Raw genomic sequence first — 26,411 nt, 5'->3', positions numbered from 1 at the left:
AAAAAAAGACACAGCGTGTTGGAGTAACTCAGCGGGTCAGACAGCATCCCTGGAAAGCAAAGATCCTATAGCGGATCCGCTGTAGGATCTTTGCTGGAAAGCATGCATGGGTTACGATACGATCAAACTTTATTCATCCCAGGAGGGAAATTAGTCTCAGGATCCTTCTTCAGACTGCCCGTGTTTCTACTATTCTATAACAAGTCTGTACTCAATATTCCAGCATCTGCGGTTCCTATAACAAAATGGTCTGTTTCGGAGCTGCAGACTCCTGTGCAAAGCTTTTTATTTGAAGTGCATGCATCAACATTCAGAGTAGGCAGAGTGGTGCAGCGAACCATTGGTTGCAGAGTGCGGCTCGCCCCTCCCTTGCTGTTGCTCAGTGTTTACAAACACTCCCTGCCTCGGTCACCCGGGCCAGACAGCGCCGCCTCTCTCTACACCACATGTCTGAGTGTAACCCGGGGAGGGGGAGAGAACTATGCACCAAATGCAGACCCCTGGCATCTCCATACACCAGGTTCCGTTCTCACCCCCCACGCCGTGTCTGCAGGAGCCAACAACCTGCGGTCTCACGGTGCTGTTGGCGAACTGATGATGTTATATATTTATAGCCCGGCTCCGAAAGCGCTACATCAGCGGAGCGGCAACAGAGACGACAGCTCGCCGCAAAAACCGGAGCGGATCTTCAGCAGCGTCCGCTTTGATCTGTCGTTTTCACACCCGACCCTTCCATATTTCTAGGTTACACAAAAAAGCTGGAGAAACTCAGCGGGTGCAGCAGCATCTATGGACCGAAGGAAATAGGCAACGTTTCGGGCCGAAACCCTTGGGTTTCGGCCCGAAACGTTGCCTATTTCAAAGGAATGCAACCTCTTGAACTAATGGAAACCCTTGGGTTTCGGCCCGAAACGTTGCCTATTTCCTTCGCTCCATAGATGCTGCTGCACCCGCTGAGTTTCTCCAGCTTTTTTGTGTAACCTTCGATTCTCCAGCATCTGCAGTTCCCTCTTAAACACTTCCATATTTCTAGTTTCCCTACCTCTGACTCTCAGTCTCGACCCGAAACACCACCCATTCCTTCTCTCCAGAGATGATGCCTGCCCTGCTGAGTTACTCTAGGATTTTGTGTCTATCTGCACATGTCTACTTGGCTAATTTGGAACACTGTCTTGAATTAACAACCAAGTGTCTATTTCACTCAATTGAAGGAATTCTTTGAAGGATGACACTTAAGCTTCGTGCATCGGCTAATTTATTCTTCGTTGTGCCACATGTGCAACTCTATCTTTCCTCCATAGGTTTAATGCCATGATCATTGCATATTTAGACGCAAATGTCTCCTTTCGGTCAAACACCGACAGAGCAAGCTGGCATTTGCTGTTGATTGGTATTCATTTGTTTTTAAGTCAGTGATATGATCTGCAGTCTTTTGGATGCAAAATGCTTTTGTAAAGGCTGCAGATAGGTGGGATATTACAACTAACATGGAGTCCTGCCCTTGTACATCCAGTATAGGGAGGAATTGTAGACGCTAGGTTACACAGAGGATAGACACAAAAAGCTAAATTAACTCATCGGGACTGGCAGCATCTCTGGAGAAAAGGAGTAGGTGATGTTTTCGGGTCAAAACCCTTCTTCAAACCATAGCTGGACAAAACACAAATAGGGTAGGAAGGAACTGCAGATGCTGGTTTAAAAACGAAGATGGACACAAAATGCTGGAGAAACTCAGCGAGACAGGCAGTATCATTGGAGAGAACGAATGGGTGACGTTTCAGGTGGAGACCCTTCTTCAAACACAATATGGACTATTTTGGAAAACTTATTTCAGTTTGCAGACTGGAGAAGGGTTTCAACCCGAAATGTCACCCTCCGAAGTTCCCCTTCTCTTCAGAGATGCTGTCTGTCTCGCTGAGTTACTCCATCGTCTTGTGTTTTAAACCAGCATCTGCAGTTCCTTCCCACCCATATTGTGTTTTAGAAACATAGCAAATAAGTGCAGGATTGGGTCATTTAGCCCTTCGAACCAGCACGCCATTCAATATCATGGCTGATTATCCAAAATCTCATTCCTGCTTCTCCCCACATCCCTTGATTCCGTTAGGCCTAAGAGCTAAATCTAACTCGCTCTTGAAAACATCCAGCGAATTGGCCTCCACTGCCTTCTGTGGGCAGAGAATTCCACAGATTCACAACTTTCTTGGTGAAAGAGTTTTTCCTCATCTCAGTCCAAATAGGCCTACCCCTTATTCTTAAACTGTGACCCCTGTTTCTGGACTCCCCCAACACCGGGAACATTTTTCCTGCATCTACCCTGTCCCATACTCCAAGAATTGTATATGTTTCTATGAGAGTGTCTGGCTGGAGTCTGAAGAAAGGTTTTGACCCGAAACATCACCTACTCCTTTTCTCCAGAGTTGTCCCGTGGAATAAATCCAGCATCTTGTGTCTATCTTGTGGGACTTAACATCGCCCGCCTGGGGCTCAGACATCGGGGGTGGGGAAATGGTGCAGGGGAGAGAAAAGACTTTGCCTTCCATCACAGTGAGGAGGAGATTCACTGTGTTTAAGAGGGAACTGCAGATGCTGGAGAATCGAAGGTTACACAAAAAAGCTGGAGAAACTCTGCGGGTGCAGCAGCATCTATGGAGCGAAGGAAATAGGCAACGTTTCGTCCCGAAACGTTGCCTATTTCCTTCGCTCCATAGATGCTGCTGCACCCGCTGAGTTTCTCCAGCTTTTTTGTGTAACAGGAGATTCACTGTGATGGATGTTTGTGTAAATTGAATTGTTTGTATGTCTTGTAAGACTTGTGTATGGCTGTGGAAACTAAGTTTCGTTTGAGCCTCACTGAGGTTCAAATGACATGTAATAAATATTCAATAGTCCATTCAATCTTCCTAGTGGATCCAGTCCGTGTTTTACCGCCTCCTTCGCCTTCGCCCCAACTCTCCGCAGCCCCGGCTCTCCGCGTCAACCTAACTTGCTGCAGCTGCAAGACCCGCCCCCCTCCCCGCCGCCGATTGGCCGGGCGGGCGATCACCCTGCGACGCGGGCGGCCCGTTCAGGCGGCCGATTGGCCCAGCTGGCTGTCGCTCAAGCCGTCAAGTGTGGTTGTGCCCCCTCTCGGCCGCCGCCGCCGCTGCTGTTGTTGTGGAGGAAAAATAAAACCTGACTCCCGTTAATTTCTATTAAGGAAATAATCGAATAGAGTTATCGTGGATATGGCGGCAGCAAGCGCCAGCACAGCGGGTGTAAGCGAGTCGACACCCAGCGCCGTGAATAACGGCGGCGGCAGCAGCGGCAGCGACTGCGGGGCCCGGGCCCTCCTCGCCCTCAAGTCGGCGCCGTGCAGCCCGTCACGGGTCCAGGTTCACTGGGACCCCCAGGCCGAGCTGAACGGCGGGGCCCCGGGACACGGGCAGCTGTCGGGGCCCGAGGTGTTGGCTCGGCTGGAGGGCCGCGACCTGGAGTTCCTGATGAAGAAGAGGAGCGTGACCATCGGCCGCAACTCCAGCCAGGGCCAGGTGGATGTCAACATGGGCCACTCCAGCTTCATCTCCCGCAAACACCTGGAGATCTTCCGCGGCGGCGAGGCAGCGGCAGCGGCCGCCGGCTTCTACCTGAAGTGTCTGGGCAAGAACGGGGTGTTCGTGGACGGTGTGTTCCAGCGGAGAGGGGCGCCGCCTCTACAGCTGCCCAGGCTGTGAGTATAGAGTTAAAGAGGGGTACAGTTGGAGGGCAGGAGGGATCACAGATGGGGGACAGTCGTACAGTTGGAGGGCAGGAACCACCCTCCCCCGCCCCTCGCAACCCACCGAGCACAACCCACCTTGCCCTTCCTTCGCTCCATAGATGCTGCTGCACCCGCTGAGTTTCTCCAGCTTTTCTGTGTAACCTGTGAGTATAGAGGGTGTCTTGAGGGGGGGATTTGCGACGTGGAGCCGGCAGCTGTCTTGAGGAACCCCCCCACTTCCCCCTCCCTCTTATTACAGAGAGCAATCGATAGCACATCAGCATTAACCTTGATTTTCCACCCTTAAATCGGCCATGTTTATGCAGTGACATGGTTTAGATACACGTGTGGCTGCAGAGACAGTTTTCAAATCATGCACTCCTATCAAAAAATTAAAACAATCTGTTTTCATTCAATCCATCGATGCCTAACTATGATGTTTAACATGTTCTGTTTAATCGTGTCTATTACTACACGTGTGAGCTGTGGAATTCAGACACGTGTTGTGGTTTGTGGAAATCCCGTATGTATATTTTGACCTTTTTTTTTGAAAGGTTGATTTTAAGGCATAGTTTTACGGTTTTTTTTCCCCCCCTCCTGGGTATTTAACCTTGCGAGGTCATTAAACCCGAGTCACTATATTCGTAAGACAAGAACACGAACGGGACGAGTTCATATTTGCTCGTATATCTCACAGATAAAACAGAATATGTTTTAGGAAGATCTGAAAATAATTTTGATCATCATGCGCACGCGATATTTTTCCCGTGCTATTTCCCAGCAAAACTAATTATCACCCCTGCAGGTCGGTACGTTATTGCAAGGTTATATTTTTATATAAATGCGTTAAAATCAACCATATCGGACGAAAGATTGGATAATCGAAAATATTTCTATTTTTTAATTGCTACTCGTGGTGGGCAGACAACCTTCTAATTTGAAGATTAAAAAATCAATTTTAAATCTGTCAAACAGACTTGGCAGTAACTGAATTGCTAACCTTGTATCTTTCCCATGAGGAAAATAATTCTCAAATCCCAATTGTTTCCTAATACGATATAATAAACACCAACACACAAGGATTTGTACTTAAGAAAGAACTGCAGATGCTGGAAAAATCGAAGGTAGACAAAAATGCTGGAGAAACTGACACCACACAAAAATGCTGGAGAAACTCAGCGGGCGAGGCAGCATCATAGATGCTGCCTCACCCGCTGAGTTTCTCCAGCATTTTTGTCTACCCAGGATTTGTACTTAAGTTTGTTTAGCTTGACTTAAAATAGTATGGTGTCAGTTAATACATGTTTCTGAATTTAACTCCATTCATTGTTTAATGGTGTTCATTTGAACTTGAAAGCAAAGGCGATATGGGCAAGTTAGTGTTTGCATGAGCAAGTTCCCAGGATCTTCATGTGGAGAAGGAATAAAAGCTGTTGTGTCACTGTATGAGATTCAAAATATGATGCATGCACATTGCAGCATCTAAGGTGCCCAACAGTTGGATTACTTATGGACTGGCTCTCACTTTTGATTGTCAAGTCAAGGGTTAATAAGTGTCTGTCAATTTATGTGGAAAATCTATGTCATCTATTTGTGGAGGCTTTTAATGTCAGAATGAAATTGGGTAGAACTTGGAGTGTTTTATCTTCAAGTTTCAATTTTCCATTAGGTTGCCCACCTACTGGATGCTGTCTCACACATTGGACCAAGTCCTGAATTGCCTGTGCTCATATTCTACTTTTGATGTTGTTTTGAGGCAGAAACTGTTTTACATGATTCAAAGAATTTGCAATGTAATGACCCATTAAACAATAAGTGAAAATATCGTTTTCATAAGCCAAATGTGTACTAATGTGTACCAAATGTTTGTCCTTTTGGCTAACTGAGAATTTCTCAATCTTTCCTGTATATATCATAGTTCCAACTTGGGGCAATTTGCATCTTATGATTTGGAAGCCACTGAACTGAGTGTCACAATGAATCTCAGTTTTTCTAACTGAACCATTGACAAATAACCTCCTGGACAGGTTATGATTGCATAATAATTGTTCTAGTTAAGCCTTGATCGAATTTACAACAGTAATGCTAGAGTGCGAGATAAGGATTTAGCACCCCAATGAACCAATGTAAGTAGCTGAATTAGTCTTTGGAAATATATCTGTATGTTCATAAGTGATTGAAGCCATATGTGATCCAGCACGCATTTGTATTACTGCACAATGAATGTTCTCAAAGTAGGTTGCGTCACCATTAGAACACTTGTTTGATGCTTTTGCTTGAAAGAGTAAACATATAGCACGCAGAGTACAGTTGAATAGGTTTGCACAATAGAGGCATGACTTATTAATATGTAATATTGTATTTCATTATCTGATCTGCCGTCTGATCTGTTAAAAAGCATTTTCGTTTTTTGGAAATATTTATTTGATTTGGGCAACTTGGCATACTGCTCTATTTTTATAATTTGTAGGGAGTGGGAGTGCCCAGCATTCATTATTCCAAACTGGCTTTCCCCAGTTAAAGAGAATGTACTGGTAAATTTTATAACGGCCATAATTTTCTCACATTTTCTGGGAAATATGGTAATGTGGTAGCTGAATGGAAATTGCAACAGCAATGAGCCCAGCCCACACACAGTCAAAGTGCCTGACCTGGCATATGACAGGACTTTTACTGTGTATATATTTTTAGAAGTGATTGGACTTTGATTTCTCATCCCTCTTCATAGGTTCTCATTTGCAGAAAATTGGGAGAAAAATATTAATGTGGATAATCCTTTATTTGTAAAAAGCAGTATTTGCTTTCAGTTCAGTATAGGTCCAGAACCTAAAAAGATGTATGTTTTAACATGGTAGATCAGTAACAAAAAAAATATTACCACCTGTAGTCTTAATGTACCTGTTGTATGCTGAACAGTTTGGCTCAAATATTCATTTATGTTGTGTGACCGATTCTGCAGTACTAAATGTTGGAGTCAATCTCGCATGCAGATGACAAGACTAATTTTCAACAATAGTTGCCGAGTGGATGTTCCAGCTCGGCTTATTCAACGACCCTATCGTATGGAAGCTGATCTAATCTAATAGAATGCACTGCAAGTGATGTCAATGTATGCTGAGTACAACAAACTCCCTGCTCAAATACTGAAGACTCTTTGCTCCAAGATCGAAAGAGTTTACACGGTGCAGAAAACTGGTTCTAGAAAGCTGTCTAGAAGCAGCATGAATCCAGTCCCGGCACTGAACTATTTGCCGATGCTTGGGTTTCATTCAGAGTCCTTGACTCGATTACAATGGCCTTATAAATGTGAATAATGGAGATGTATTTCAGATGTATGGTGGCAAGCTGGTAGAGTCGCTGCCTATGCACCAGAGACCCAGGTTTGATCCCGGCCTTGGGTACTGTCTGTATGGAGTATAGTATATCTTTATTGTCATTTTCCTGAGTACTCACATACCCAGAGGAAACAAAAAAACGTTGCTCAACCAGTGTCCATTCAATGTGCAGTAAAAAATAAATAGAAATAAAAATACATATATCATGAACAAATTAAACACTCTACTCTCTACTAAACATCAACAGGCGTTCCGATCGGCAGCGGCACGACAGTGGCTCTGCTGTAGTGTGTCCAGGTTGGTGGTTGGTGCGTGATACTTTGGCAGGGGGCAAAGTCCGTTTATCAGTCTTATAGCCTGCAGGAAGAAGCTGAAGAGCATCCTGCTGGTTTTGCTAATGCTCCTGTACCTCTTCCCAGATGGCAGGATGGAGAATATGTGATGCGATGGGTGGTAGGGGTCATTGATGATGGAGATGGCTCTGCTGATACATCTCTTCCTGTATGTCCAGCAGGAAAGTGAGTGGAGCACCAATAATCCTGCTGGCGGTCTTCACAATCCTGTCTAGTTGGTGCCGTTCGTACGCCTTGCAGCTCCCGAACCTGGAAGTGATGCCGTAGGTTAATGTGCTCTCGATTGTCCCCCTATAAAAAGTTTGTAGGTGTGTAGTGGGGAGACCTGCTCTCCGTAGTCTTCGGAGAGGGTGTAGTCGCTGATGGGCTCTCTTGACCAGTGCTGTGGTGTTGGTCGTGGACGTCAGGTCATCTGACAGGTGGAGTCCTAGGAACTTCACGCTGCTGACCCTTTCCACATCAGCTCCATCGATGTGCAGAGGTGTATGGTGTTGTTTTCCCACCCCCCCCTGAAGTCAACCACCATCTCCTTAGTTTTTCACACGTTGAGAATGAGGTTGTGGGATTTACACCATCCTGTGAGCAGCTCCACCTCCATCCTGTACGCTGACTCATCATTGTCACTGATGAGACCCACCACTGTTTGTACATTCTCTCTGACCACATGGTTTCCTCTGTGTGCTCTGCTTTTCTCCCACACCCAAAAAGATGTGTGGCTTTGTAGGTTACTGGCCTCCACAATTGTCCCTAGTGTGTAGGGAGTGGGAGGGAAAGTTGGATGGCATCGAACTAGTGTGAGCGGGTGAACGATAGTTGGTGTGGATTTGGTGTGTTGAAGTGCCTGTTACTAAGCTGTATATCTAAATTAATCTAAGGTGCATTGTGAGGGGTATCCTGGATATCAAGGAGTATTGTAAAATTAATATTAGGTGAAACATTCATTGAGTCAAGTCATATGCTACACTAGGAAAGCTAGTTATAATCATTAGGGTATTGTAATCTCAGTTTTCTGATATCGATGTAAGAGATCCGCAGAGAGCTGTTTCAGGACAACAGGCTTTAGTTGGTTTGTATGATCTGAGTGACTCTTGTAATAGAACAGTTTATACCTGTCTATAAGAAGACATAGATAATACCCATATCTAGACTGTTAAATGCCAAGAAGCGTCCGTGTCGTGCTAGGGAATGACATCTACAACAAGAGCGATTCCAACAATTTGCTATGCGATAGTGTCTGTTCATGCACAGTTTTATGATGGTCATTGCAATCTATTGTGGTTGCAAAAGCAAGATCAGAAACATTTGGGGAGAGTTGGATTTCAACATTGCACTTGTGTCACTTACACAGTACCATTCGAGGTTGAAGTCCCACCTATTGAGAATTTGGATGGGGTACAACCTGTCTGGACGTGTCTTTCGTTTCACTGGTATATTTTTAAGCATTATATTGCCAACAATACTAACAATAGAAATTAGATCCAACTTACAACCTTTGTAAATAAATTGCAAAATTAGTAGGTCATTCTGGAAATAGTGATGCATGAATTCAAGTAGCTCCTTTTTTGGAGCAGAGTATTTGTATATAGAAAATCACCCACTGTAATATTTGTTCTAAAATCTGTGACGGCAGCCAGTCCTCTGTGTGGATCAAGGGATTTTTGAAGCTCTAAATGCAGCTGTTGGGTTGCATTTGGAGTATTGTGTGCAGTTCTGGTCACCTAATTTATAAGAAGGATGTGAAAGCTTTGGAGAGGGTGCAGAGGAGGTTTATCAAAATGCTGCCTAGATAAGGAGAGGTCGCACAAACTGGGATTGTTTTCTCTGGCGTGTTTGAAGCTGAGGAGAGACCTGAAAGAAGAGTATAAGGTTATGAAAGGCTTAGATGGGAGAGGAGCCTTTATCCGAGGGCGGAACTGTCATAGACATAAACAGCTTTAAAATGAGATGGGGAAAGTTTAAAGATGTGCAGGGCAAGTGTGTTTTAAACAGAATGATAGATGCCTGTAATGCACTGCTAGGGGTAGTGGTGGAGGTAGACACAATAGTGACATTTAAGAGGCCTTAAGATGGGCACTTGGACGTGGAGGGAAATGGATCACGTGCAGGCAGAGCCATCATATTCAGCATCGACATTTTGGGCCAAAAGGCCTGTTCCTGTGCTGCACTGTTGTGTGTTAATGGAGTGTAAAATACAATTTCTTGAAACAAACATATCCCAATTTTATGATTTTGTTTTACTTCAAATTTGGTTTAGACTATATAGCAATAACCATTTTGTTCACCAAAGTGCTTAACACACTTTTTCAGGTTGGCTGTTTTCCAACAGTCTTGATTTTTGCAGTTTTCTTTCTAAGCTAGCGACTAGTGTACTAATGTGGAAAATACTAACATCCAACTAGATAATTTAAGCAGTCGGCAGAGAGAGGGATTTATTTGAGTTGAAGACTTTTTTCCCATGCATTTGGTTAGAAAAATAGCACAACTAATGCTTTCCAGTAACTCAACAGAAAATTGATTTCTTGGGAACCACAAACCAAAAACACCCTGCATAGAAAAAGCAGAGGTGTGCGATGCATCATGGTATTGGAAGTAGGTTAAGATGAACTGCACCAGAAATGTGAGGCATTCTATTTGATGCATTAAAATAAGAGACATTATTTACTATCTCCGGTTCAAGAAATTTCCGCTTTTGCCATTAGAATAAAAGTTGACAGAGAAACAATTTTTTGGCTATGTCAATAAAATTATTAAGATCCTGTGAATTGCTGTGAAATGTTTTCAAATATCTTGTGTAAGTGCAAGTTTTCGACAGGGAATTAATGAGAAATTAGAGAGGCCACAGTAGTGACGTTGCATTTTGGGTTCACTCCACATGTTCTGACGTATTATGATTTTAGAATCAGTGTTGTGAGTTGCAACCTGATTTCTGTAAATATGATTTGTCAATGTAAAAGCACAATTATCTGGGAATAGGAAACTGTGATGCTGCTCATTTTGATTATTTGAGTCTTTTCCAACTACCCCCACCCCCTCCCCATACTTGTACCCCTGTATTTTCTGTGAATGTGTATAGTAATCCAAATCCAAGCATGACGTAATATAGTTAGACAATGGCTACTTTGTGTTCTATCTGCAGTTTCCAAACGGTTATGCAATATGTTGCACTGTTTCTTTCCTGGTGGTCAATGAATTAGAACATTTCTCTTTTCCTTTCTTCTGTTTCTGAATGAAAATAGTTTTGCGTGCTTGGATTAATTTTTTAAGTAGTTTTTTTTTTTTTTTATATCACTTGGAGCATTCCAGTCTTCTGTGTTTCTCCTGGTGCTTAAAGAAACAGTAGCACTCTCTTGAATTATTCTATAACTACATTTGTGGATTAATTCTGTTAATTTTTGTTGGCCTGGGACAAGTGTTTTATGTTTGTTTGTAAATATATCGCAATGCTCTATTTCGTTTAGCATCTTGAAAGCAATGATAATTAAGCAAGGATACACCCGAGGGCCTGTGCTATACAGTTGAACCTATAGATCCATGTCATTGACTTTGATCTTGTATTGAGGCAATCTTTCAACCCAATGATGAATTCACTTGGGGTCCAGAGCTTTTCACAGTATGTGCATAGCCATAATTATGCCATTTTTACACTCCTGCAAATCACATAAGTTGGTATTCAGATACTGCTACCAACAGAATATAGTTTTTTTTTTGTACCAGATCTTTCACATGCAGTTCATATCTGATTCTATCTAATTTATTCCACCGTCTCCTCCTCCTTTGTTTCTGTTTTCTTCATTGAGTTACCGCTAAAGTAAAAATAACCTAATTTCCCTCCCAAGCCACCAAGGTAACTAAAGTTATAATATTTAAGTAATATTTAAGTATCCCATCTGAGCCACCCATTCCTTTTTTTTCCAGGAGTATTCTTTTCACCACTCTTTTTCCAATAACTGGTAGCATTTCTAGTTTTACCTTTCCCGTTTTTAATATGTTACTGGCTTATATGTACCCCTCTTTTTCTCCAATCAATACAACAACCTTAATCAAGAGTAACACTCTCCTCCATCATCCATTCTTAATTCTACCACCATTCCGTAATATCTACAATAGGTGCCTCTTCTTCTCCTATGTGTTCACTTTTGGAACCTCTTGAGGATCATTCTGTGGCTTTCTCTTTATTCTACACATGCTGACTCCACTCCAGCTCTGCAACTACATTCTTGTCCTGATTATTATCCTTGTGCTGTCATGGCGCTTGTCAGTTTACACACATTCCTTGTCTCTCCTGTGTTGGATTAACAGGATTGTTCAGTTTCAATTCCAAGACCCTGGCCCATATAGTCTACCATTTTAAGATCTATTCCCATCTCCATCACTTTGATTCAATTCCTGCCTCCCATTTTGCACATCTTGCCTATTCATCTGCAACATTCTGTTTCTTATCCCCCAAAGCAAGCACAAATTTCATTGTCCTTTCTGGGACACATGATAACAAACTCTCTTGACTTGACTTGACAAATTAAGTTTACTCTATCTTTACTGAACGGCCTATCTCTTCATATTGGTACAGTTCTCCAACTACACTGATACTGATCAAATTCTTAGTTCTTTGAACTCTGACCCACTCTTTCTTTTGTGATTATCCTCTTGTCCTGACTCTCCTTCATTGCACTTAGTTTGTCTCACAATTAATAATAAATTAAATAATGTTTTGCATATTTGGGGCACAATATAAGTACAAGCAGATTTGCTATTCTAACAAACAGAAATCAATGCAGGAATTTTGTGATTTTGGCCATCCACATTGCATTACTATTTATGAAGTGAGAAGTGAAATTTACGTATTTGTGTTTCTTTCTCGCACACTGCTGCAGGATGCAACTCCCACCATTGTACAAAATGTGATCTTTGGCCAAGAATTACAGTCCGTCCGGTGTTACAATATTATATTGCCCTTACAAAATACTGGCATCTGCCAAATGAATTAATTTAAGTTAGCTAGGATTCTAATCAGCTTTCCTTTTTCTTTCTTGCCAACATCAGAGTAATGCACATCTTGATTTGTTTTGCACATTAAGTCACATAACAGATTCTCTTGCAAAAAATTGAATTAGTTGGACACTATTAGACAATATTCAATGGAGCATTATAACATTTTATCTGGGTGAATAGTGCTTTGTCAAATGCGTCAATACAATGTATTGTATTGATATTGTCACTGGTCAAGTCATATGTCCCAAAACAGAACCAGGACAATCTCACTATGCCCAGATTTATCTTTTAAATTCGTTTTGGCAATGATGTGAAATAAACGTCTCATGATGTATTTTATGAACCATTTTGTCAATGAGGAAATGCGTGGATTTTAAACATTAATATATTGAAATTAATACAATAAAATTAGGGGGGGGAGGATTCTCAGTATGTGGAATTATAGAATATTTTAGCAATTTGTTTTTCCACTTTAGCTGTCCACGGTTCATTAGATTATTTGGATTTTAGCTGCTTGCATAAAATCACTATCTATTGTCTGCCAGAACCAATCTTTTATCAAGTGATTTCCATTGCATTTGTCGAAGTTGCATGACCTAATGTCATATGGCCGGATGTAACCAGAGATAATGGATGTTCTACGTCGACATCAAGTGTTCCTGTCTGGCTGAGTTACTCCAGCATTGTGTGTCTATCTTCAGGTGCTAAGCAGCAGGTGCCCGCTGTCCTCCTCAATATTTTTTTTGGATCTTCTAATGCACATCTGGAAATAGCTGACCAAGTTTAACTTGGATCTGTCTCATATTTCAATTTCCATCGGGCTTTATATAGGCTGCCATTATGGCAGATCACCTTTCCCTCACAGGGCAAGAGCTCAATATCAGAAAATAGAGAAGCATTCCACTGTCAGATCTTCACAATTGGCAAAATATATTATTTGGGAAATGTAGCTGTTCATGGAATATTCTTCATGTTCCTCATGTTTACAGTACATACAATAGCCGTATTGAAATTGGCACCTACAAGTAAAGGCATTGGATGCAACGGGGTAATATTGTATTGCATGTTTCTGTATATTTAGTATTGCTGGAAATGTTATTGTCAAAATCATCAGTCATAGAGGCCTGATCATCTGCCACAATGATGGTGACTTCTAGTATGGTATAGTATTGTTGCTATGTGCTTTGCATTGTCACCCTGTGCGATTCTGTAATGTGTTTGGAGAGTAAAGATCAGTTTATTCTGTTGGCAGCCAAGTAGAATTAAATAGGTCTTGTAGAAACTTATTTTTTGGAAAAATCCCTATATTTAAATTATAAATATAATAAGAGGCTGTCTATAATGTTACAAATACTTAGCTTAGAGATACAACGTGGAAACAAGTCCTTCGGCCCACTGATCCACGCCAACCAGCGATTACCCCATATACTAGCACTATCCTGAATACGAGGGACAATTTAAATTCCAAATACTGTGGATTTTAAAAAAAAAATTAAATAAAGTGTGCTGCAACAATATAAACCAGTAGTTTGCAAATAATAGTAAGCTGATTGTTGTACATATTGAAATGGGGGAGATGGGTTTTATGAAAGAAAGGATTTAGTGGTCCAGGTAGCTGCCTCTGCCTCTAGTGAAGCATGGGTGCAGATTTTGCTAGCTAGTCATCACTGGTCTGAGGTCACTCATTCCTCTTTCTCTCAATTCCTCAATAGCACTGTCTCCATCCATGGCCTTGATACTCTGCATGAGGACAGTGTCTATGGGTGTGTAAATCTGGTAGTATCATTTCTGGGGTGCGAAGGGCAATGCTGAGAGCCAGTTAAATGCCTGTGTTTTAACCAGCTACTAAAATAATGTTTCTGGCATTCCAAAACTTAAAAGTAAACCATTCAATTCCAGTACCAAGTATGGGATACAAGTTAAAATTGGTCATATTTATTTGTTTGTTTAAAAAATGTTTTTTATAAACTAACCCTTGTAGCAATTCTCTCCATTGAAATCAACAGAGGAGATCTCCACACAGCAGGAGCAGGCCGCTTAAACTGCCACAATTTTGCACACTGTCGCTTGACTCCATGTGGTGTCGATGCTTAAGAGCAGTTGGCAAAATGCCTCGGAGCAGCTGTCAGCAAGTTTGGGATTGCTGTGCTCACGCATGCTTGTGCATGAATTCCAAACATAGCATTTCCCTGCAAACAGAAACAGAAAATAGGTCATAGGAGTAGGCCATTCGGCCCTTCGAGCCAGTTGATCGTAGCTGATCGACCAAAATCAGTACCCTGTTCTGGCTTTCCCCCCCATATCCCTTGATTCCCTTAGCCCTAAAAGCTAAATATAACTCTCTCTTTAAAAACTCAATCATGGCCCATTATTTTATTGCTATTGGCATTGAGCATGATAAACAACGTTTCTTCAAAAACTCGTGTAATTCTATTTACCTATTTGCTTTTTTGCCAGGTTGTTGAAAGGTACGAGGCATTTTACCCTAAAAACCTATTCTTGGTATGTTTACATCATATCCCTTTTCATCTTGCTGCAAAAACCTTGAGGTGTCCATTTCTTCATGCTCATGACTTATTTTGTCGGGAAATTCCTTGCTCGACACAATGGCATGTAATTTTCTGTCAGGGCTAAATGTTATTGTTCTGTTGAGTGATAATGAAACCACAAATGCGGTGAAGGGTTAGTCTCTTGTAGAGTAAGTGTATCTAGAGGCTTTAATCCATCGTCCTCTCCTATCTAGTTATATTTATGGGATACAAGTCAACTCCAAGAGAGGTACCAAGAACAAAACTGCAGATTGTTCTCCATTTTTGTCAATTTTATGAAAGATTTCAACATTGTTTGTAGTGAGGACCTATGAAAGATCATGGCCAAGTATGGCTGCACTGAAAAATTAATCTCCGTTGTCTGACAACTCCATGACAGTTTTATGGCCAGAGTATTGGATGATAAAAGTATGACCCATTCCCAGTCACTAATGGTGCAAAATAATATTGCGTTCTTGCCCACGGTTTATTACGATGTTCTCTTCAATATTGTCTGGTGTCTACCCTGATGAAAAAGATACTCAAGCTTAGATGCAAGGCTGATGGTGCTCTTTTAAACCACAGATTTTCAAGTCAAAACCAACGTAGAAGAAACCATCTTTAGGATCTTCCTGTTTGTGTACTCACTGTGAGTTCAGAAGGTGATATGCAGGAAAACTTAGACAAGTTTGTCAGTGCCTGTGGAAACTCTGGCTTGACAATTAGCACAAAGAAAAATCATGCACCAGCCTGTGCCATAAATCTTTATTGTCAGAGGCTTTCAGTTATGGACATGTTCACATAGCTCAAGTACTCTCAAGATCAGTCAACAATGATGACTAGGTCAACAAGATAGCTATTCTACTTTTGAAAGGCTGCAAAGTAAAGTGTGGGAACAGAGAAATTGGCCTAAAGAACAAGAAAATTGTTGTCATACCCACCTTGTTCCATGCTTGCGGGACGTGTAGTGTGCAGCAGACGCGATATACAGCTTAACCACTTCCATATACTGCGCAGGATAATTCACAAGGAATGGAAGACAAGATTCCAGACACAGATTCTGTCCCAGACAAACCAAACATCCCCACATTGCAGAAAGGATCGTGGAGGTGGTGGGTGGGACATGTCAGATGAGTGTCTGACAGAATACTTTATGGACAGTGGACTGAGGGCGAACATCATGTCCTAGCATAAAAAGAGATTCAAAGACTCGTAGAACATCCCTGAAAAGTGTCAATATTGACGCACACCACTGGAAACAGCAAGCACTAGACGGTCCTATTTGGCATATCCACACAAAAAGAGATGCATGCTTGTATGAAGAACCAAGAATGGAGGACGTATAGAGGAAAAGAGAATCTCAAATCAGAAACCTCATGTATTCCTTCACCTCTGTCACACGCATGGTTGGTACGTTCGAGCCCAGATTGGCTTAATAAGCCATCTCCATTCACATTTCAACACTCAAACCTAGATGCCCTATCTTCTTTGGGAACATGTGACCAATAGCAATTAAGTACTATATTCTCAAAGAACGAATGAAGATGTACATTGAACATGTGCTTCCTTTTGTTCTCTCCTGTGAAACTGCACTCCAATAATTAGCACTTTTTAGTAGATAATGAAAAGCATTGCGAAGTGATTATGTAAACATTTCTTAGTTGCACATGTGCTAGTTGGTGTGTTTTAAAAGAAAATGGTTTTAAAAAAATGTGTAATATTTTTGAAATGTTACTGAAAATATCTAAGGATAAGGCTTTCTGGCGGCACATGTTTTTTATTTGAGACTTGACACTTGATGTTGAATTCAGATTTTTTTAGTTGATCAATTATTGTACTTAAAATTACCAATAACTTATCTTATTACTTAATCACGCCTCTGCAAAGTTGTTTTTTAAATTGAGTGAACCTTGCTTTGTTCCCATGTGATCAGTCAATTATGGATTTGTTTTCATGATGGTGAAAGCTGCAGTGCAGGTGATCTAAAACTGCAAGTCATTCTTTGAAAACTTTATAAATCTTGGCTTCTTCCTACAAACCTCTCCTACACCCCACCACCATCAAGATAACAATAGCGATAAGTCTGGACCTTGGATGAAGGTGATAAATTGGAGGATGGCTATCTAACGCATTAATAGGCAGGAATTGGGGGAAAAAATTGGGAGCGATTAATGTCGGGAATGAATGAGGAATTGGGGAAAAAATTATGGAATATGAATGTTTTCCAACTGGAAACCATGGATGAATCGTGTGGTCCATTCCCAGGTGAAGCTAAAGTCAAATGATCCAGAGTAATATACAAAATCTATTTACAATCTTCAAAAAATTTCAAGGCTGCCTAGAGGGAATCAAGTCGGAATAACTGCATTGACGCCTATTGATTGTGACAAGATTTGTATGCTATAACAGCTATAAAGTGAAGTCTGGCAGTATTGCTGGCAATACAGCATCCCTCCCCAACGAGCTCAATGCATATTAAGCTCACTTTGAACCAGAGGAATGACATTATCCACTCTGACAGCCTCAGATGAACCTGTACACGTGGGTCACTGTTGCACATGTCAGCTTGGCTTTCCTAGGAGTGAACCTGCGGAAAGCAACAGGCCCAGATAGAATCCCCAATCATGACCCAGGACCTGTGTTGATCTGGCAAGAGAATTAACGGTCACCCTACTCCGTTCTCAGGTACCCACTTGCTTTACGAATGCCACTACTTATTCCAGTGCCAAAGAGAAACAAGATAGAATGCTTTGAAGTCAGTAAGTTGTGTGTGGGTGCATGAGGTAGCACCAATGTAGTCGTTGATGTGACAGTATGATTGTTTTCATCAGTCAAGGCATTGTATGAATCAGGAAGTCATGTTACAGCTGTATAAGAAGTTTGGCGAGGCTGCATTTGGAGTATTGTGTGCGGTTCTTGTCATCCCATTACAGGAAGGATGTGGAGGCTTTGGAGAGGGCATAAAATAGGTACACCAGGAAGTTGAGTAGAACGAGAAATGCTGCAGTAACTCAGTGGGTCGGGCACCTTCTGGAGGGAATGAAACGGTAACGTTTTAGGTTGGGACCCTTCTTCAGACATTGTAGTAAGGGGTTCATATGCTGGAATGGAGAGGTAGGGTGGGACAAAGCCTGGTAAGTGATAGATAAATACAGGTAGGGGTGGGGGTTTGATTGGTAGATGGGCGGAGTAATGACAAAGGCTAGAGATGAAAAGGAGACAAAAGTGTGTCAAATTAGGAGAGAACAGTTGAAGAGAGGAAATATGTGAATGGGTAAGGGAGGTGTAATCAGACTTCACTAGGCTTTACCTTGCACTAAACATTATTCTCTTTATCCTGTGTCTGTACATTGTGGACGGCTTGATTATAATCATGTATAGTCTTTCTGCTGACTGGATAGCATGCACCGAAAAAGCTTTTCACTGTATCTCGATACACGTGACAATAAACTAAACTAAGGAGGGGAATGAGGGGTGGGATAGTGAAAATCGTTGCACACTGGGGTCAGGGTGAACACAGGAAAGGAGCTATGGAGTAAATGGTATCACTTGAAATTGGGAAAAGTCAATGGTCATACCATTGGGTTGTAAGCTACGCAACTGGAATATGAGGTGTTACTCCCCCAGCTTGTATGTGACATCGCTCTGGCAATGGAGGAGACCAAGGATAGAAAAGTGGGTATGTGAATTAGGAGAAAAGTGAGAAAAATCAACATTTTTCACTCTTCATTACCAACTTGGGGTCAGTTGGTCTTTTTATCCTATTACAAAGGCTGTTGACTAACCAGTCAGTGAGGAAACATTTGTCTCTGGTAATGAATATTTTCCATATGGAGCTTCAGGCATTATTCATTGTGGTATAAAACAAAGGGTTGTTAAACATTGTGGTTAAATAATGCATCACACACTTCCTGTGACTTGCATCTGAGTAATGGTTCATTTTAATTAAAACTTGGCTTGTTTTGGGAATGAACATAAAGTTCTTACTCCAACACCGAACGGTCCGTCCTCAACAGAGGTCTTACCTTTGTCCCCCTCCGTCCCCACCTCAATGAATTCCGCGCACACCACGACTTGGAGCGCTTCTACCGTCGCCTCCGCCTCACAGCTTTCTTCCATGGGAAGGAGTCCTCGCCCCCCACTGATGACCCCTTTTCCCGTCTCCAACGCACCCCCTCCTCGTGGAACCCCCCTCGTGGCCAATTTCCGGCTTTAGAACTTTTTATCAATAACTGCCGTCGCGACATCAACCGCCTCAACTTCTCCACTCCCCTGTCTCACTCCAATCTCTCACCACAGGAACGCTCTGCCATCGACTCACTACGCAACAACCCAGATTTGGTTATCAAACCCGCTGACAAGGGAGGTGCCGTGGTAGTCTGGCGCGCCGATCTCTACAAAGCTGAGGCCACGCGCCAACTATCGGACACCTCCTCCTACTTACCCCTGGACCATGACCCCACTGACGAGCACCAGGCCACCATCTCCAGCACCATCACCAACTTCATCCACTCCAATGCCCTACCCGACCGAGCCTCCAACCTCATCGTTCCCCAGCCCCGCACAGCCCGATTTTACCTTCTCCCTAAAATCCACAAACCAGATTGTCCCGGAAGACCCATTGTCTCCGCCTGTTCGTGCCCCACCGAACTCATTTCCAAATACCTTGACTCCATCCTATCACCCTTGGTTAAATCCCTCCCTACCTATGTCCAAGACACCTCAGACACTCTCCGTCGTCTCCGCGCATTCAATTCTCTAGGCCCTCACCCCCGCATCTTCACCATGGACGTCCAATCACTATACACCTCCATCCCCCACCACGATGGTCTCACAGCCCTCCGGTTCTTCCTCGACCAGAGAAGGCCACTGACACTCTCCTCCGCCTAGCGGAGCTGGTCCTTAACCTCAATAACTTCGAGTTTGACTCCTCCCACTTCCTCCAAATACAAGGCGTAGCTATGGGCACACGCATGGGCCCCAGCTATGCCTGCCTATTTGTAGGTTACGTCGAACAATCCTTGTTCCATACATACCAGGGCCCCATCCCCAACCTCTACCTCCGCTACATCGACGACTGCTTTGGTGCCACCTCCTGCACCCGCACACAACTGACTGACTTCATCCACTTCACCACTAATTTCCACCCGGCACTGAAATACACCTGGACCATCTCCGACACTTCCCTACCATTCCTTGACCTCACTATCTCCATTGCAGGTGATAGACTTCTAACCGACATACACTATAAACCCACTGACTCCCATGGCTATCTGGACTACACTTCTTCCCACCCTGCTTCCTGTAAGGACTCCATCCCCTACTCCCAATTCCTCCGTCTACGCCGTATCTGCTCCACGGATGAGGCGTTCCACACCAGAACATCTGAAATGTCCTCACTATTCAGGGAACGGGGGTTCCCCTCCTCCACCATAAATGAGGCTCGCACCAGGGTCTCTTCCATACCCCGCAACACTGCTCTCTCTCCCCATCCCCGCACTCGCAACAAGGGCCGAGTCCCCCTAGTCCTCACCTTTCACCCCACCAGCCATCACATACAAAAAATAATCCTCCGTCAGTTTCGCCACCTCCAACGTGACCCCACTACTGGCCACATCTTCCCATCTCCCCCCATATCTGCCTTCCGCAAAGACCGCTCCCTCCATAACTCCCTTGTCAATTCTTCCCTTCCCTCTCGGTCCACCCCCTCCCCGGTCACTTTCCCTTGCGGCCGCAGCAGATGCAACACTTGTCCCTTTACCTCCCCCCTCAACTCCTTTCAGGGACCCAAGCAATCGTTCCAGGTGCGACAGAGGTTTACCTGCATCTCTTCCAACCTCATCTATTGCGTCCGCTGCTCTAGATGTCAGCAGATCTATATCGGTGAGACCAAGCGGAGGTTGGGCGATCGTTTCCCGAACACCTCCGCTCGGTCCGCAATAACCTAGCTGACCTCCCGGTGGCTCAGCACTTCAACTCCCCCTCCCACTCCGTCTCCGACCTCTCTGTCCTGGGTCTCCTCCATGGCCACAGCGAGCAGCACCGGAAATTGGAGGAACAGCACCTCATATTCCGTTTGGGGAGTCTGCACCCCGGGGGCATGAACATCGACTTCTCCCAATTCTGTTAGTCCTTGCTGTCTCCTCCCCTTCCTCAGCTCCCCTGCTGTCTCCTCCCACCCTCCAGCCTTCCGGCTACTCCTCCTTTTCCTTTCTTGTCCCCACCCACCCCCACCCCTGATCAGTCTGAAGAAGGGTTTCGTTGCCTATTTCCTATAGATGCTGCTGCAAACTCCAGCTTTTCTGGTAACCTTCGATTTCCAGGCAGTTCCCCTCTTTAACACTAATAAAGTTCTTACTATTTGGCCTGGGAAAAGAAGGAAATGCTGCAGCTGAAAGCTGCAATCATTCATAAAACTGACCTAAGAGAAACAAAGACTGCAACTTTATTTCCTGTGATATTGTTATGTATATTCTGTAGATGCAGCTAGTTTCAAGAAATTGAACTGACTGCAAAGGCTGATAGAAGAGGTAATTTTTTTTTAAACAAAACTTTTTTTCTTGTATTTTAAGGATTTTTTTCTGTTCTCCATTAAATCGACGAATTGAACATTTCTCAAAGACATACAAGCAATAAGTAAAGTTGGACACAAAATGCTGGAGTAACTCACTGGGACAGGAAGTATTGCTGGAGAGAAGGTATGGGTGACATTTCACATTTGAGATCCCTCTTCGGAGATCTAGAGATGCTGCCTGTCCCGCTGAGTTACTCCAGCATTTTGTGTCTTTCTTCGGTTTAAGCCAGCTTTTGCAGTTCCTTCCTACACAGTAAAGTTGGACACCTTGACTCAATTAGAGGTTTTATTGCTACTAACTAGTCTTGATTTCAGTGTATTCCCAGGGCTAAAGTAAGCGTTGTTTTAAGTGGGACATTCCAAAGTGTGTTCGAAACAAAATGCATCATAAATCATTTGGCAACAGAAAGTAAAATTCAGAATAATTCCACCCAAAGCTTAAAATGTTTTCGTCTTGAGTGAGACAAACCAACTTGTGCACGGGGAATTCCTATTCCTCAATAGTCTTAGATGTTAATAAGATGCTAGGATTTTTGATATGTTTTAATCTAAAAGGATTGCTCACCAGGCAAGAGTTTATTTCAATATGATTCTTGTAACATATTTTAAAATAGTGGGAATGAATAAAAATATATTTAGTCAAGGATCTTTTTGGAATGATTTGGTTCACGAGTGCCTTAATGTGTGAAGTTTTAGAGGCATACAACATGGAAAGGGGCCCTTTGGCCCATCTTCCCCATGCCTACTGATATGCCCCATCCGCATTAGTCTTGCCCACTAACTCGGGTTTCGCTCATATCCCTCTAAACCTTTCCTCTATGTACCTGTCCAAATGTATTTTGTTGTTTGGGTTATATAAGTTAACTGTAGCTCCATTGAGATTTGGCCTTTACTGTGAATAGAGAAGGAATTACAACGAGAGTTAGATTTAGCTCTTAGGGCTAAGGGAATCAAGGGATATGGGAGGAAAAGCCAGAACGGGGTACTGATTTTGGATGATCAGCCATGATCATATTGAATGGTGGTGCTGGCTCATAGGGCCGAATGGCCTACTCGTGCACCTATTTTCTATGAGCAATACTAACCACCTTTTTTTCTGCAGTTGACTATTATATTAGATGTTTAAGGCTACTGTACTTTTTGCACTAGAACACAATGTTCTAAGTTGTATAATACATTAGGCTTCAGAATGTGTGGCTCTAACTTGGGTATTATTGACATATTAAATAGGTTGTCCTCATAACAGTCCATATTTGGTCCACTACTGCTAAGATAAATATTTCCACATTGCACGCGTGGTCCAGAGAACATTTAAGTAGGAATTGAAATTAAAGTTAAATATTCTATAAATGTATCCAACATTCTGGAAATGTTAACATGCCTTGCATTTGACAGTCATGCCTTTGCAGCTTCTGCAAAAATAATGTCACTATCACTTGTGAAAAGTATTTTTGGGATTGTAAGCTTTAAAGCTTTTTCTTGCTACGTTATGGGTATGGGACCAATTGTGAACTTTGATTAATATTTCTATGTCACAAAATGCAAATTATCAGTGGTGATTTTTGAGGATCTTGTAAAATCCTGCATCATTCAAAATACTCGATAGCCTTGGTCGTTTTGCTCTTCCTTGTTAGTTGTCCCTTTTAAATATGTCTTCATTCCTTTTTGCCAGTCGGTGTTATTTATTGAGGGTGTAATGGTTAAGGCTGCTTTGTTGTTGATTGTGTGTGATCTCTCAATTCTAACTCCAATTTCTGCAAACTTGTACTTTGATGTGAAAAATTGATTCATTTATAGTCCTGTTAAACCAGCTACTTTCACTTTATTAACTTTCTTCTTGGATCATAGAACATTATAATACAAGAACAGGCAATTAGGTCCACAATGTCTGTGTGCCAAACATGGTGCCAAGACCATCACAGAGCAACCCGCATAAACCCAAATCCCTCCATTCCGTGCATATCCTTATGTCTATCCAAAGGTCTTTGAAATGCCACCAAAGTATCTGCTTCAATCATCACCTCCTATTGGCCTCCTTGCAGCATTTCAAAAGATAACTGGCTTATATCGGTGTTTTTAGCACAAGTGATGGCATTAAGCTCTTAAATGGCCGTCAGAGTTGCTGACAGATTTGGAACACTGAATGGAAACTAATGAAGGAGGCATGCCTTGCTAAGATTTTCCAGCATTTGTAGGAACTGCCTCATGGGATCACAGGAGGAGTCATTCAACCTATCACGTCCAGACCAGCTCTGAGAACGAACCTGGCATAGGTCTGGGAATCCTCGGGGTGGTTTAGATTGTGTGCTTATGGATTGGGTGTAATAAGATCATTTTATTAATTAACCAGTTTTAGTTTTAAAATGTTCATATTAGATTTAACAACTATTCAATATTCCACAGTTGATATCTAGAAAACTGGATTTGAGAGGGGGTGGGGGGGGCTTGTCGGCTGTCAAAGCTTTACATCACTAATCAAACTGGAGTCGGTTGGTGCTCTGAGCCTGCAAAATGGGCCCTCCATATCCATACCTGGGCATGGGGGAAAGCAGAGAATCTGGACATCAAAGTTTTGCCCAACTGCTGTGTTTTTGTTACATTTTTCAACTTATTTTTATATGTGTGTTCCAGTACTGATATCTTAGTCTGGATTCTGTCTGAAAATTATGCTTATGCCTTTCTGGTCTGCTGCTTGGCAATTTGATGTTTGGGCAAATCAATGAAATTTTGTGTTATTGTTTGGATGCATTGACTGTGCCCTTGACACCCGACAACAGCTTGGACAAGGCATGAAATGTATTTAGTTGTCTTCATATTCAAGGTGAGCAGCATGGCAATATTTTACTCGTGTTATGCAGACTTCTACATCTGAAACATTTACGCCTAATTTCTCAGGCATGAGCTTATTGTTAAGGTTATTTTTGTGTGTTTAACTGTTTCAGGTTGGTCTTTAACGAGAATTTAAATTTATCGTTATTACAGTTTTGAAATCAAAACTCAATGAAATATAAGAAATTTAAAAAATCAGTTAGTAGTAATTTTGTTGATTTAATTTATTACTTGCAAAATATAAATGAGTACAGATAGTTGCATCAGTTCCTTTAACATCTGCAATAACATGCTGCAGATGTTTGGGCAATGCCAGTGGTGGTGGCCAGTGTCCTCTTCTTAGTTGCTGTGTAGTGGGGGCAGCAGGGCGAAGGCTGTGGACGCCATTAGGATCAACAAACTCGTTAGGAAGGCTGCCCTGGGTGCAACTATCTATTCATTTATATTTTGAAAGTAATAAATTAAATCAACTAAATTTCTACTAAATGTGATTTAAAAAAAAATAAATTATTTCATTGTTTTGATTTCAAAACTAATAACGATAAATTTAAATTCTTGTTAAAGACCAACCTGAAACAGTTAAACAACACAGAAAAATAACCTTAACAACAAGCTCATGCCTGAGAAATTAGGTGGTGCGTAAATGTTTCAGGTGTAGAAGTCTGCATAACATGAGTAAAATATTGGCACGCTCCTCAAGCTGCGGAGCATCCTGGACAATACAACTCGCCCACTCCATGACACGCTGGTCAACCTGAGGAGTACCTTCAACAAAATGGACAAGGGAGAGCCAGTGGATGTAGTGTACCCGGGCTTTCAAAAAGCCTTTGATAAGGTCGCACACAGGAGATTAGTGGGCAAAATTAGTGAGCGCATGGTATTGGGAATAGGGTATTGACATAGATAGAAAATTGGTTCGCAGACAAGAAACAAAGTGTAGGGATTAGCAGGTCCCTTTCTGAATGGCAGGCAGTGACTAGTGGGGTACCGCAAGGCTCGGTGCTGGGACCGCAGCTATTTACAATATACATTAATGATTTAGATGAAGGAATTAAAAGTAACATGAATAAATTTGCAGATGACACAAAGCTGGGTGGTTATGTGAACTGTGAAGAGGATGCTATGAGGATGCAGGGGGGTTTGAAATGAAAATCATCATTTTCATCTCAACTGTTAAGAGTTGGATTTGAAAATAATTTGGTGTTTAAATACAATGGTAAAGGATACTTCTATCTAATTAGCGTAAACAAGCAAGGAACAGGTATCATGTTACATGTAGGTGCAATATTAAATATTTTTTATATGACTTAAGTAAACAAGAAGGAGTTGGTGTCATTTTAAGGTATGATTATCACAGATTTTCTGTGCAAATTAAGAAGTGACAAGCAAGTAAAATGTGTTATTTTAAAGTACAATAAAAAAATTAAGGGTAAACAGGCAAGAAAACTGAGTCATTTCAAGGTACAATTATCAAAACATTTCTGCATATATCTGCGTTTCCCCCTGGACCCCCCCTCTCTCTTCCTCTTTTTTTCAGATTTTTCCTGTCTCATGCCTGACTGCCATTCACTGTGATCATGGCTGATCATCCACAATCAATACCCCGTTCCTGCCTTCTCCCCATACCCCTTGATTCCGCTAGCCCCAAGATCGCTATCTAACTCTCTTTTGAATGCATCCAGTGAATCGGCCTCCACAGCCTTCGTAGGCAGTGAATTCCACAAAATCACAACTGTGTGAAAGAGTTTTCCTCATCTCAGTTCCAAATGTCCTACGGTACATCAATGCCGTGTACTCAGTTCCCTTCTCTATTGTTTTTCTGTTCCCATGATGGTGCAGCCAGACACAGCTCTAATTGCATCCTTAAATTTGTCAATGAAACACTGTTGTTGGATGAATACTGGGTAACCATGAGTCAGAATACATGATTGAGATCAGTAATCTGGTTGAGTTGATGCCAGAACAACGATCTTGCTTCTAACCAAGGACCTGATTGACTTTAGGAAAGGAAAACTGTGGTCCATGAAAGTGTCTTCGTTTGGCGAAACAGCAGTGGAAAGAGTC

The 26,411-nt window shown here is 42.3% G+C and overlaps 1 protein-coding gene across 1 annotated transcript in view; it reads left to right on the top strand.

Annotated features, from left to right (window-relative positions):
* The first annotated feature begins 3,123 nt into the window (after positions 1-3,123).
* Positions 3,124-26,411, top strand: part of LOC129708113 (forkhead box protein K2-like) — a 54,532-nt gene continuing 31,244 nt past the window's right edge. Inside the window, exon 1 of the mRNA XM_055653677.1 lies at positions 3,124-3,709. Coding sequence (XP_055509652.1) covers positions 3,228-3,709 — 482 coding nt within the window. The 5' untranslated portion in view covers positions 3,124-3,227. The remainder of the gene's footprint in view (positions 3,710-26,411) is intronic.

The sequence above is a fragment of the Leucoraja erinacea genome, chromosome 23, assembly GCF_028641065.1.
Source record: "Leucoraja erinacea ecotype New England chromosome 23, Leri_hhj_1, whole genome shotgun sequence".
NCBI lineage: Eukaryota > Metazoa > Chordata > Chondrichthyes > Rajiformes > Rajidae > Leucoraja > Leucoraja erinaceus.
Note: the sequence above shows the minus strand (reverse complement) of the source record. Positions and strands in the feature narration are given on the sequence as shown.